Source organism: Lampetra fluviatilis, chromosome 56 (assembly GCF_964198595.1).
Source record: "Lampetra fluviatilis chromosome 56, kcLamFluv1.1, whole genome shotgun sequence".
In the NCBI taxonomy this organism is placed as follows: domain Eukaryota; kingdom Metazoa; phylum Chordata; class Hyperoartia; order Petromyzontiformes; family Petromyzontidae; genus Lampetra; species Lampetra fluviatilis.
The window spans coordinates 4,044,384-4,058,130 of NC_136330.1; the positions used below are offsets into that span (position 1 = coordinate 4,044,384).

At 44.4% G+C, this 13,747-nt stretch overlaps 2 protein-coding genes across 2 annotated transcripts in view; both read right to left on the reverse strand.

Moving 5' to 3' along the window:
- Positions 1 to 3,325, reverse strand: part of LOC144950128 (transcription initiation factor TFIID subunit 9-like) — a 6,298-nt gene extending 2,973 nt beyond the window's left edge. The window contains exons 1-3 of the mRNA XM_078880189.1: positions 3,254 to 3,325; positions 2,324 to 2,405; positions 830 to 966 (exon numbers count right to left, since the gene is read on the reverse strand). Coding sequence (XP_078736315.1) covers positions 830 to 966; positions 2,324 to 2,405; positions 3,254 to 3,289 — 255 coding nt within the window. The 5' untranslated portion in view covers positions 3,290 to 3,325. The remainder of the gene's footprint in view (positions 1 to 829; positions 967 to 2,323; positions 2,406 to 3,253) is intronic.
- A 2,721-nt stretch (positions 3,326 to 6,046) lies between these two features.
- On the reverse strand, positions 6,047 to 13,410 carry MED4 (mediator complex subunit 4). Its single transcript, XM_078880144.1, has 7 exons — positions 13,324 to 13,410; positions 12,618 to 12,684; positions 11,226 to 11,396; positions 9,823 to 9,880; positions 8,766 to 8,852; positions 7,642 to 7,773; positions 6,047 to 6,918 (listed from the first exon to the last, which is right to left on the reverse strand). The coding sequence occupies exons 1-7, from the start codon at positions 13,395 to 13,397 to the stop codon at positions 6,740 to 6,742; spliced, it is 768 nt and encodes a 255-aa protein (XP_078736270.1). The 5' UTR covers positions 13,398 to 13,410; the 3' UTR covers positions 6,047 to 6,739.
- Positions 13,411 to 13,747: the final 337 nt, after the last annotated feature.

The following is a 13,747-nucleotide window of genomic DNA, read 5'->3' on the forward strand; positions in this document are numbered from 1 at the left end:
AGATCGCTGTCTGAGCAGTGCAATCTTTCGTGATTAGGCTCGTGGAAGCAGACATCATAGAAGTACTTCTGAGATTCCTACAAGTGATCCCTGGTCTACACATTACAAGTGATCTCTGGTCTACACATTATATATCCCTCCACATAAAAACCAACAAGGCTGCAGCATTGCTTCAATGCAAGCATACTCTTGACCGTTTTAGATAATAATGTGATTGTTTTGTGTCAGTTTTGTTTATGTACTGGGCTGCCAGACTGAGTTTTAAGCTTTGTTAGTGAGAAAACCATTTCTTTAAAATCATGGTAAGGCACTCAATGACAGAACTTTAACAACAACACTGACTTCGTATTCAAATGTATGAGACTGATATCACGCTGATGACACAATTCCATGCTTGATCATATCTTGAAAGTCTTTTTTTCTCTTATTAAATATTGCACTGCAGATTTTTCATCCTTGGCCAATTATGTTGAAACAGGTGGTGTGGCTAGACTAGAGATTGCTCTGTTGGGCTTTCATTTGTGGCCAGGTAGCTTCTGAAAAAGAAGCTAATAGCTCAGTGGGTTGTACCTGGCAAGATAAAACAGTTTAGTTTTATTTGTATATTTTTTCAAGTGATTAGTTTACCTTTCTTATACTTTGCACTCCTATCGTGTTTTTTTGCATTGTTGTTGTAGCGTTCTGACCTGCCCCTCCTGGACATCTGTGAAAAAACCTTTATAGCTCATCAGATTCCTCCTGTATAAATATTCTGATTTGTTCATCTTGCAGCGGAGAGTTTGTAGCCTGCGGTGATCAACGAAATGGGCAGCGTGTCCTGTAAGCTCACATCTCTGGGTGGCGGCGAAGTAAAGGAGTGGTCCATGCGACACTGGATTGCCAATTTGATGTCATCCATGTCGATGCTCGTTTTCTTGGCATGCGCTGAATAGACCCTCGCTTCATCCAGAATCCCCGTCACGTACCCTGGTGAGAGGTGGACAAGGCACTCGTCAAACAGGCAGCTCGGGTTGCTTTACCCAGTTTACTTAATTATAGTTTTCACAGAAATATAACGGGTGCTTCATAAAAATGTTAACATTTCTGAGAATTTGCAACACTATCACAAGAAATGTGCCTCCAGGCTCTGGAGACCACCTGGAGAAGATTCCATGTATGTGTTGACAATGATAGCAGACAAGTGGATACTCTGACTTTTTTAAGCTATTAACATCACATTTGTTTTCATGTTACAGTGTATTATCCGTTCTTTTTCCATTATAAACGATAGTCCCATGTAAGTGTTAACATTTATTTAAGCACCCTGTACATAATGCTTGGGTTTGGCCCCAGGATCTAAGTGGTGATGCATTTTTTGAATCATTCTCGATTAGGTTTCATTTAAATACTGTCCAAATTCAGTTAATTGAAAGATTATATGTAGGTATGTTACATATGGGCAGCAGCATAATTACGAATGCTAAATTAAAGCAGTAGGCATTCAGCGACGTTAACAATTCATCAGTTAACATAATTTAAAATGCATACATAAAATATTTACGTATACAAACTAGACATAGGTTAATGTAGAAAATGCAACTGTACAAACGAGTCATAAGACATGAAAAAAACACAAAGTAGACTGGAGAGAAAAAAACTAAAAAAATAATTACTCTTGAATCAGTCCTGAATGGTGGAAATTCACGAAATTGGTGGGACTGTGAAAGCATTGCATGCTGAGCAGAGCCAGAACTTTAAACTTTTTCCATAGGGCTCTACGTTAATAATACACATATAATGGTGACTGCTCAGGTAAATATCAATACATCGATTTAAGGGTCTAAAGTGTGTGGCGGCGGGGGGGGGGGCAGTAGCCCCCTTTGATCCGCCAGATGCCTAGAAAGTAGCATGCACGTGTGTTCATATTGACCTTATGGGATGCCCGTTAACCAAATCACTTTATCCAATCAACGTTTTGCCAGCAGCCGCACGTGATCGGCATTGAAAGTATAAAGTGAAGTTCACTTGCCCTCCACTAACATCATCGCCGATCGTTTGACTAGAGGACAGAACGAGTCATAAGGGGGAACCCAACATTGCCGAGCTCAGCGGACTTTTACCTGGTAAGAGATATACAACATTGTTTAGTTTTATTCGTATATTTCCGTAAGCAACGTGTTTACCTTTTCCCTATAACTCTGCACTCCTATCGTGTTTTTGTATTGTTGTTGTCACGTTCTGACCCCAGGCTGGACATTTGTGAAAGAGAGCTTTATATCTTATCGGATTTCCCACCCTCCGTATTCGGATTCTGAGTTGCACGGCAAAGGTAGTCGCCACTCACGGTAGGTGAATTCCAGCATTTGGTTGATGACCCTGGGCTCGTACTCCGTGACGCCCATGTCCTTCAGTATCGCCGCCATGACCTGCCAGACGCGACCACATGCCATTTATAAACAAACGTCGAAAAGACGTCGTGCCTCGGTGCGTAACATCATCAATCCTCGAACCGTGTCTGCCCTCACTCATCCACCTCGCTCGCTCCCTGTGGAACACGAGGTCACAAAAACAAGCCCGTGCCGACCGACGGTCTTCGGCAGCTTTCTCTGCTTCACCCCCCCCCCCCCCAAGACGGCCCCACGGGTCCTTTAAGTTGGTCTTGAACGTTGTCGGGAGTTACCACTTCACCATACTTCACCGTGCTGGGTCGGTTGTTCAGGGGAGGGAGGTGCAGTGGCCGATATCATTCGCCGCTCGTGTTTGTCGCCGTGCCCAAGGGGGTCGCACACACGACATTTGCTGGGTGCACTGTGCTATTGTAGACACCCACCCCCACCAGCATCGGCGTTTCATTATCATTGCAAAGATTTGTAACACTCGTCGATTAAAAACGCAAGACTTGCTGCACCGTCATTGCCGGCTTCGTATATGGGGAGTCCAGGCCACCCTGATGTTAACCATCGGTGCTCTCTAGCCGCGCGCTCGCCCGCGACGTTAAAGTGTATATTTATATATACATATATACTTTGTTTTGTCCTTTGTAACAAAGCCTCAGAATTATTGTCTGGACTCACGCCGAGCCTCGGGCCAGAGTTTTACGCGCAGATGGAGCCATTGAATCGCGTCTCGTTCTCGGCTCGGGTATTCCAATTGAGCGGGCGGGGGTCCATTTTTTTAGAATATACGACAAGCGTACGGTGCGTTTTTTAAATTAATTTTCTTAAAGAGGTAAACATTTTAAATGCGAATAAAAATTAGTTCCCGAATCTCATACTTGCGCATCCTTCGGAGTACTCTTGGGCGCCGCCATCTTGCGACGGGTTAACGTCACCCGGCGGGGCGGGGGGGGGGCGTGATGACGTCACCGCGGATCGGCAACAACGGGGGGTGAGGGGGTAATGACGTCACCGTGGATCGGTTTCAGCGGAGGGTGAGGGAGGCGCGTGATGACGTCACCGCGGATGGGCAACAGCGGGGGGGTGGTAAGGGGGGCGTGATGACGTCACCGCGGATCGGCAACAGCAGGGGGGGTGAGGGAGGGCGTGATGACGTCACCGCGGATAGGGAACAGAGGGGGGGCGTGATGACGTCACCGCGGATCGGCAACAGCAGGGGGGGGTGAGGGAGGCCTGTGATGACGTCCCCGCAGATGAACAACAGCGGGGGGGTGGTGAGGGGGGGCGTGATGACGTCAGCGCGGATCGGCAACAGCGGGGTTTGGTGTGGGTGAGCGTGATGACGTCACCGTGGATCGCTAACAGCGGGGTGGTGGTGAGGGGGTGCGCGTGATGACGTCACCGCAGATCGGCAACAGCGGGGGGGGGGGGTGATGACGTCCCCGCGGATCGGCAATAGCAAAGTGGTGGTGAGGGGGGGCGTGATGACGTCACCCGCGGATCGGCAACAGCGGGGGAGATGACGTCACATTTCGAAGATGTCTGTTTCGTCAGTGGATGCCCGTCAACCCATCACGGTTTACCGCGTATTCTTGTACAAGGGGAAATTTAGTTTGTGGGTCTATACGACGACAGCCATTTCAATGCGAGCAACGACAAAAACATGTTTTGTCTGTTTGTTTGTGTTTCTCCCTTGTGATGGGACTTTGTAGGATGAACGTTGAGTTTTATAAGGGTGACCGATAAGGTCTGAATTTGCCACTGGTTCTTCACGTTCTGTAGATGTAGATGCCACTGGTTCTTCACGTTCTGCAGATGTAGATGCCACTGGTTCTTCACGTTCTGCAGATGTAGATGCCACTGGTTCTTCACGTTCTGCAGATGTAGATGCCACTGGTTCTTCAAGTTCTTCAGATGTAGATGCCACTGGTTCTTCACGTGTTGCAGATGTAGATGCCACTGGTTCTTCACGTTCTGCAGATGTAGATGCCACTGGTTCTTGACGTTCTGTAGATGTAGATGCCACTGGTTCTTCACGTTCTGCAGATGTAGATGCCACTGATTCTTCACGTTCTGCAGATGTAGATGCCACTGGTTCTTCACGTTCTGCAGATGTAGATGCCACTGGTTCTTCAAGTTCTTCAGATGTAGATGCCACTGGTTCTTCACGTGTTGCAGATGTAGATGCCACTGGTTCTTCACGTTCTGCAGATGTAGATGCCACTGGTGCTTTACCTTCTGTAGATGTAGATGCCACTGGTTCTTCACGTTCTGCAGATGTAGATGCCACTGGTTCTTCACGTTCTGCAGATGTAGATGCCACTAGTTCTTCATGTTCTGCAGACGTAGATGCCACTGGTTCTTCACGTTCCGCAGATGTAGATGCCACTAGTTCTTCACGTTTTGCAGATGTAGATGCCACTGGTTCACGTTCTGCAGATGTAGATGCCACTGGTTCTTCACGTTTTGCAGATGTAGATGCCACTGGTTCTTCACGTTTTGCAGATGTAGATGCCACTAGTTCTTCACGTTATGTAGATGTAGATGCCACTGGTTCTTCACGTTCTGCAGATGTAGATGCCACTGGTTCTTCACGTTCTGCAGGTATAGATGCCACTAGTTCTTCATATGTTCATAAGTAGAGGGGTCCCTGTAATTGGCACCCGTTGTAGGTATAATACAAATTAGTTTATTTGGTAAAAACATTTTAATTATGCATTAGTCTGTTATTAGCTTCCAACATTATAGTTAATCATATTCCTCTTCAAAGAAAAAAACTGCTCAAGACATTAAAAAAATATTTCTCAGCAGAATCCATGGTGTAAAGTGCATTCTCCAAATTTTATCCTATGAAAAAAAGGATCATTGATCGAAATGTCGACTTATTGTTTTGCCTTTTAAGGCCAGTGTCATTGGTGAACGTGTTGCGATTTTTAAAATATATTTTAGAATCTTTATTTGAAGCTTTCGTGACTGCACGTAGGTAGAAAAATAAAACAAAATAAAAATAATTTATCACGACTTTCGATAGTATTTTCATTGTTTTATTTTTCTACCTACGTGACTTTACCGAAAGAACCAAAGAGTATATTTTAGAACTTGACAGCTACCCCTTGTAGCCTTAACTGTTGGGGCAAGTGCTGTTAGCGAGCACCTATGAAGGCCGGCACGGCACACGATGGGGTGGGTGGCCAGCACCACGCCCGACCACCTTTGTCTCCCCATTGGCGAATTTTACACACCGCACCCAGGTACTCATTTGAGGCTGAGTCGACCCAGGGGAGGAGGCCCATGACCGGTTCAGACAATTGTCAATGGTGTTGGGCGCAAGCAGAGATTTAACCCAGGTCACCAGGTTCTTAACGGAGTGCACTAGCCGCTACACTACCGATCACCCCACAAGGCCTCCATGAGTTTGCCAGCAGTGGATTGTCACCTTGATTGATAATATAATTCACTATGTAACATGACTTTTGGCGGATTGCTGAGGCAGGAAGAAATATTTATTATTTTTGAAAAAATACCTGCTGTAATTTTTCACCTCAAGACGATTGCTTGTTTTGCGATCGAAACGTTTTTTTTTATATCTACGTGACTTTACCGAAAGACCCAGAGTATGAATTCTTGCAATACAATACCTGCATAGCAAATAATTCCCACCCTCCACATGGTAAAAAAAAATGAAACTTTATTGTAAATATGCATGTCAAATACATTTTTACAAAACATTTCATCAAGTGAGCCACATTTAACCAATGTTTATTTTTTACACCTTCAATATTTCTTTAAATAATTGGCTCATGAAAAATAATATTCTTTGAACATAAAAAATATTTGATTCAATGCTATACAATGGGTGGCGCCCGTTTAAAAGAACCAGTTTCGGACCAACACAAACCGCCACTGAATTCTCTAACATTAGAACATGTAGGAATCAATACCACAGTCAACAATTAAATATTCTGTACCAAAGCCCTATTGATTTTTTACTGTACATTCAAATGCTAACAGAACTTTATTTAACTTTTGTTATATTACAAAGATTACAGTAAACTTATCTCAAATGGTTTGGAGTGAAAGTAACGAAGACGACAGAGGTTCGGACACGTTGCAAGAGTGAGCCCGAACAGATACCCATACTTGGCTACGCACACAAAAAGTATGGGACGATGGAAAACCAGGTGGTGGATCCATTCGGTGGTAAAATGTATTAAATAACTAGAGGCTAAAGTAAACCACGGAGGAAATGCGTAATGCCCCACCATCACTAAATGAGCCGCTAACAAAAGTGACAGTATCACGTCTCCCCACATTGCAGCCCATGGTTCGACTGTGAGATCTGTCTCATTCATGGCCGAATTGGTTTAGTCCGAGTCCGAGCTGCTGCTGGATGAGTCCGTGGACATGGCCTCCACCTCGTCCTCGTTCTCTTTGTTGTGTCCCGGGAGCTCCAGAGAAAAGTCCGTTCCAGGAGTTGGCATGAGCCCCACAGAGAGCTCTCCGCTCGTCTGCCAGGTGCTGGGGTACTGCGGTGCCAAGATGTCTGCAATGCAACAAACGCCACGCTTGTTAAAAAGATCGCACGTGGAAATGCAAACTGGATTCCCCTTGAAAAATACTTATTGGTTTCAGTCGCCTCCTTGATAAATATGTGCCCTATATGGCTACCCACCTAAAACTGTGTAAAGAGAGAAGTGCCTTCAAATATTTTAATAAACCTGACATACTAAAACCCAGAAGACAAATCAATGGCACAGTAGTTATTGCTCTACACTGAACTTAACAACCCGAGTTTAAATACAGATAACAGCTAACATCAGTGAAGTGATATCCGAACCAGTCCGTTCGCCAACCCTCGCTAACCTACGTGGTGAATCTTCTTGGTTCTTTCGGTAAAGTCACGAAAAAACCAAGAAGATGAATCCCTGCAGTCACGAAAGCTTTAAATCGAAAAATACTACGTGGTGAAGTTTGAGCTAACAACTCCCACGAATTACATGGGATGGGGGACTTTATCCAGCAGTGCATTGACCAATGGATTGTAAATCATCAGTAAATGTAATATCTTTACTGTTCTACTTATTGCCATCAGCACCGACCTGTCTAACCGTTGCATAGAAAGTAAAGTTACACAGCTGTCACTTACCCACGCCTCCGTTATAAAAAAAAAGGCTACCATCTCTGTGAGCTTTAAACGTAGCTCCTGCTCCACTCTTGGTCCGTGCCAATTTTCCAGGTGTTGCTTGCGTTGGGTTTTGTTGTTTACCTGGGAGACGACCGGCAGCCATGGCATCCCCGGGCAAGTGTCCGTTCATTGCGGCTGACGGGAGGTTGCTCAGCTGTCCCAAGAATCCGCTCCTCATCTCCAGGTCAGTGGGGTACGGTCTTCTGGGGTCACCTGAGGACACACACACACAGAAAGCCTTTAATAGACTGTTGGGGCAAGTGCATACGAATACGGACGTATGAGATCGCTGCCGAGATATGGCAAGACCCAAGCCGAAAGAGAAATTCGTCTAATGTGCACGACATTTCGATTTGTACCTCATTTTCTACATACTCCATTTAAAATGATACCTTATTTAAATGTAAAATTCCCTGGTCTTAAATAAAGGAATGGCATGCATTTGTATTTTTGTATTATATATCTTTTTGATCCTATAAATAGTTGCTTTTTGACTGTTTTTGTTGGCCCAATTCTCACTTGAAAAGATACCTTTTAGCCTCATCTGCTTTTTTATCAACGAAATGTTTATTTAATTACCTGTGGTGCCATGTAAAACACTGAAATGTTTGCACAAGCACACCTTGAGCATAAACTCATTTAAAATGTCAAAGATCACCGTGCAATTGTCACTTTGCAAAATTGTGCTTATGATGACAAAATATATGAATTGATATAACACTTGTGTAAATATAGTTTAACTTAACAAAAAGTTAGCACATCCCTGCTCAAACGAGCAAAGAAGCTGCAATCATCTCCATGGGGGGGGGGCTCTGGAGCTGTTGGTGTAACTCCACGTTCCCCTGGCGGGGTCCAGTACCACTGGAGTATACGCCCTGTTGTTTTACTACAATTCAGTGCTAAATGTATGAACTCTGAAAGAATTACACGCCAAGTCAATGTGGTGGTGTTTTAATGCTTCACTACTAACAGAAAATTTTGATTTAAAGCTTTCATGACTGCAGGGATTTATATTTTTGGTTCTTTCGGTAAAGTCACGTAGAAGGGAAATAATAAAAATAATATAAATATAAAACAATATTTTTTTTATTATTTCCCTTCTACGTGACTTTACCGAAAGAACCGAGAATACTAACAGAAACTTTAGTTGCACACTGAAAACAACACTGTCTCAAATGAATGGAAAATGAATGCGAGGTGGTTACCAGGCATCCAGTTGAGAGGGGCAGCCACTGCATTGCTTGCGCTGATCCTGTGAGCATACTTGATGAGCTCCTCGGAATACACGGCTCCTGGTTCAAAATCACCAAGGCAATTCAAATGTCATTGCAAGCACTTATTCGACGTAAATATCGCCGTGAAAACTGTGACGCTAACCAAAAAATAAGCTTTAACAAAACTCATTCTATATACAGATGTGGACGATGATACAAGTACAGCCCTTTGTCAATCCACTGCTGGATGTGCCAGGCCGTGTGAATTAATTTACCATATTTGACCACGTTGGTCAGTGCGGGTTGGGGAACAGACATGGGACAATACATTTACAGTATAACAAAACATTTTGCTGCATATTCTCTGCTGCCCACAATCTGGATAGTGGTAATATAGACAATAATATATCTCTCCAACTAAAAAATAAACAAGGTTCAAGTCAATCAAATTATGGGTATTGTGGATGAGTTCCCAGTGCTTTGTAAAAGCAATTTTAGCAGAAATACTGGCCCCGGTTTCAACTTTCTGAGTCGCAACATAACTTGAGGAAACTAGTTGACTCATGATCCTGCTAGTGGCTGATGAGACTTTCAAGCGCAAAACGAGTCTCAAAAAAAATCTGCTGGCAAATATTGATCCAGAAGTCTTTAGCCTGTGGGGGCTGTAATGTTGTGTTTATTTTATTATCACACGCAGAGACAAATTTATCTGCTAGACAAAAACACGGTTACACCATAGTTGTACAGGGTGGTCCAGAAGTATTGTGACACCCTTTTAATTCTCTAAAACGTAATATTTTTGAAGGGTTTACGACAAATTAATATGTAAAGGACACACTATTATGGGTCAATTAATTGGGAGTGACAAGACATCTGGACCACCCTGTACAATGCTGTATGTCAAAGGCTATATATACACATTGCAGTTTTGTAGTTAATAAACAATCAATATATTTGTTATTCTGAACAAAGGTTGAATGCAACATCCTCACCCAGTTATAACAAACTTCACATGTATACATGTCAATATGAAAATAAGACACGTTACCTTTTCTGGCTCTTTCAATGCTCTTGAGCTTCTCTTTAGCTTGATAAACTGCGGTGGCCTACAGAAGTATACCACCGTAAAATGGTAGTTTAAATACTGTGCATTTCAGAGTATGTTCACATGCTTCACAACTGGGGCAGTCTGGCTGACACATGAATCTGGGTTGTGGGTTTCATGCTGAAATTGATCAAGTAATTTTGTTGCATTTGCATCACCCTTTATCACTGATGGTTGCCTTTCCAAGTGATACATAGTTTCCATTCAAATAATAATGAGAGCCCGAAGGCATTTCCCTCTCGAGCAGCGGTAGGGAACTTCTTCGTTGCCAACGGCCCACGGTCACGTGAGACCTATCATTTCTAAACGGCCCGCAAACTAGACGTACGCATTGCTGCAATTATCTGAGATACTAAAAATAAATATTGTTGACCAAGCGAAACCGTGTCTCTAATTTTCGCGTGCCCGTTTACTTGTGTCACTCTGAAGGGCCACCTTTCACGCTTTGAATGTTGGGAGTGTGTGTTGCAAATGGAAGTTGGGAGTGTCGTAAGATAACATGGTTCCCCACGGTGGTTATTGGATAGATTACAGATAGGATCTGCAACGTTGGTTCCCCCCCAACTTCGTCACGAAAGAGTTCTACTGGACTCAATTATAATATATATGCAACGACCACAATGTTCGTCCCCCAACTACGTCAGGAATGAGAAGTTGTTCAGTACTGGGATTATATAAAATCTACGCAACTACTGGCTACCGACTCACTTCTGAGCCTCAGAACTGTGCCAATGTTCACTTCAACTTTTCACCATCAGCATTCATATCACCTTGCTGAAGGATAAAGCCAAGACTAAAAAAACACCGTGATTTGTCCCAAATTGTGTACGTTGCCTCGCAGCCATATTTAATAATTTTGTATGTATGTTGAACTTCTTTCGTACCGTACGTAGCCAACCGTGCTAATCGGAGGTGCGGGGGAAGGACAACACACTAAACACAAGAAGCAGTTCGAAAGAAATGAGTTTTTTCAATCTATTTTTAAAAGCGCATCGCTCCAGTGACTTCCTAATATATCGGAAGCAGAGGTCGCAAACGGGTTTTGATTCCTTACCCGTACCCGGCCGCACCAGGGTCGCAAACGGGTACCCGTACCCAGCCGGGTACAGGTACCCGTTCCCTACCCGTACCCTACCCGAAATGAGTGACAAACGGTTACTCACCAGTGACTCACGGCCTACCCGTACCCGGCCGCACCAGGGTCGCAAACGGGTACCCGTACCCGTACCTGGCCGGGTACGGGTAGCCGGGTATCGGGTAGGGTACGGGTATCGGTTACCCGGTTGCGACCTCTGATCGGAAGGAGAAAAACGTTCCCCAAACTCCTGGCGTGCGTGCGTGCGTACGAGGATATGCTGAGCCTCCTTGAGCTGCCGCTGTAGCCGCTGGATGTCCTGATCCCTCCTCTCTGCCTCTCGCTCCAGCCGCAGTATCTCCAGGTGGACCTCCCCCTGCTCCGTCGCGCACTTCAACGCAGACTGCAGCTCCTCGTCCTTCCTGATCAGCAGCTCTAAGATCTGAAGGGAAAATAAGATATATTTAAAAACACGCTTTAATTAAATGTAACCGTACTCATAATGGCAAAACTCCACGACTCCAGGAAGTGGCCGCGAAGCTTGGCATAACGTAAGGGGCCGTGGTGATTTACAGCCAACGTCAGTTGAGCGTGGACGATTAGACCCAAGCCGAAACATAACATATAAAAAATATGGTTTTTAATGATAGAATATAATATTGTCATCAGTAAGACATAAGTATACAAAGTTTGCAGTCGATACCACATTGGGAAGTGGGTTAAATTGAGTTATAAGATTTGAGGATACGACAACAAGAGTTAATAGAAAGCGTGTAAAAATATATATTTTTGATAGAATATAGTATTGTCATCAGTAAGACATAAGTTTTCCAAGTTTGCAGTCGATACCACATTGGGAAGTGGGTTAAAATTGAGATACAAGATTTGAGGATACGACAACAACAAAAGAGTGAGTTAATAGAAAGCGTGTAAAAATATTTAAAAAAATATGTTTTATGATAGAATATAGTATTATCATTAGTAAGACATAAGTATACCAAGTTTGCAGTCGATACCACATTGGGAAGTGGGTTAAAACTGAGTTACAAGATTTGAGGATACAACAAGAATAGAAAGCGTGTAAAAAAACGTTTAAAAATATTTTATTTATTTTAAATGATAGAATATAGTATTGTCATCAGTATGACATAAGTATACCAAGTTTGCAGTTGATACCTCTTGGCGTACGGTTCACGCGTTTAAGGGACAATATGAAAGCAGGGGGACTTCCTTGCGTTATTTTTCTTCTTACGGAGCAGCAGAATTCCGTGTAAGTCCACAGTCTGGTTAGACTTAGTTGGAATTACTGTGCTTGATGAATCGGTTCGGTCCGAATATATTATTGTTATTCTTAGTTCTTTCGGTAAAGTCACACCTGATGATGATTGCTTGTGTTGCTCCACAACTGATGATTTCGCACCTGATGATAATTGCTTGTGTTGCAGTCGAAACGTGAGAATTTTATTGTTTTATATTTTTATTATTTTATTATTGTCCTTATTGTCCTTCTACGTTATTGTCCTTCTACGTGACTTTACCGAAAGAACCAAGAATATGAATCCCTGCAGTCACGAAAGCTTTAAATCAAAGTTTATATTATTGTTGTTAATTCATTGTAGTAGTAACGAGATTAATTTGGCATCTCGGGGCAGCGTGACCCCACCTGTATCTCTTCTCCATACTGGCTGGACTTCTGGTTCCTTGACAACGCGAGCGTTTCCACAAGCTCCCTGCAACACACACACAGGGCAAATTTAGATCACCAACTTGTTTCCTAACCAACAGAATAAATAAATTTTTGGGTTCGTCCGTCTCGGGGAGAGGTTGGGTTGACCACTTCATGCTGCCCAATGCGGGTTGGTAAAAGGGAGCACATATTGAGTACCTATCCAGATCTACTTGGATGGAAAGGACATCAACTGATGAGATGAAGGTGGATTATTAACACCGCAGGATCGTGGCGGCTTGCGGAGGCAATCATCCAGCAGTGGAATGATCAAGGCAAGATAATCTTTGGCGCGACATGGAATCGCGCATTTAAGTCTCCTGTAGAGTTGACCGCGGCTTCTCTCCCTGCACTATTTTAACCATACTTAAACGTTCCACAGCGATTAAAAGCGTAACTTTACATTACAATCGTTGATGGTAGAAAAAAAAATCATCCGAGTAAGCCAACACCGATCTCGCCTAGAAAATTGGCCGGAGCCCGACGCAAGGCCGCAGGCAGCGCCTACGAAGACCAGGCTACCCCTTATCGCTCCCCCTGTAGAAAAAAGCGATAAAACGCTCTCCCGCTGCGAACGAACTTCGCCATCGTGTTGCAGAACACGTACGAAGTTTCCTCTACATCGGTGGATGTTTTGTCGTACCTCGATAACACTTCGATGTCATCCAGAAGCGATAAGAGCCTTGCCCGGGTGCCCAGGCCGCTGGCGGACGCCATGTAGAGGGGCGGGGGTGTGGGGGGTGATGTGGGGAGGGTGATGTGGGGAGGGGTGATGGGGGGAGGGGTGATGTGGGGGTGGTGTGGTGGGAGGGGTGATGTGGGAGGGGTGTTGTGGGGGGGGGGTGTTGTGGGGAGGGGTGATGTGGGGGGGGGGTGATGTGTGGGGGGGGGTGATGTGGAGAGGGGTGATGGTGGGGGGGTGTTGTGGGGGGGGGGGGTGTTGTGGGGGGGGGGTGTTGTGGGGAGGGGTGATGTGGGGAGGGGTGATGTGGAGGGGTGATGTGGGGGGGGTGATGTGTGGGGGGGGGGGTGATGTGTGGGGGGGGTTATGTGGGGGGGGTGATGTG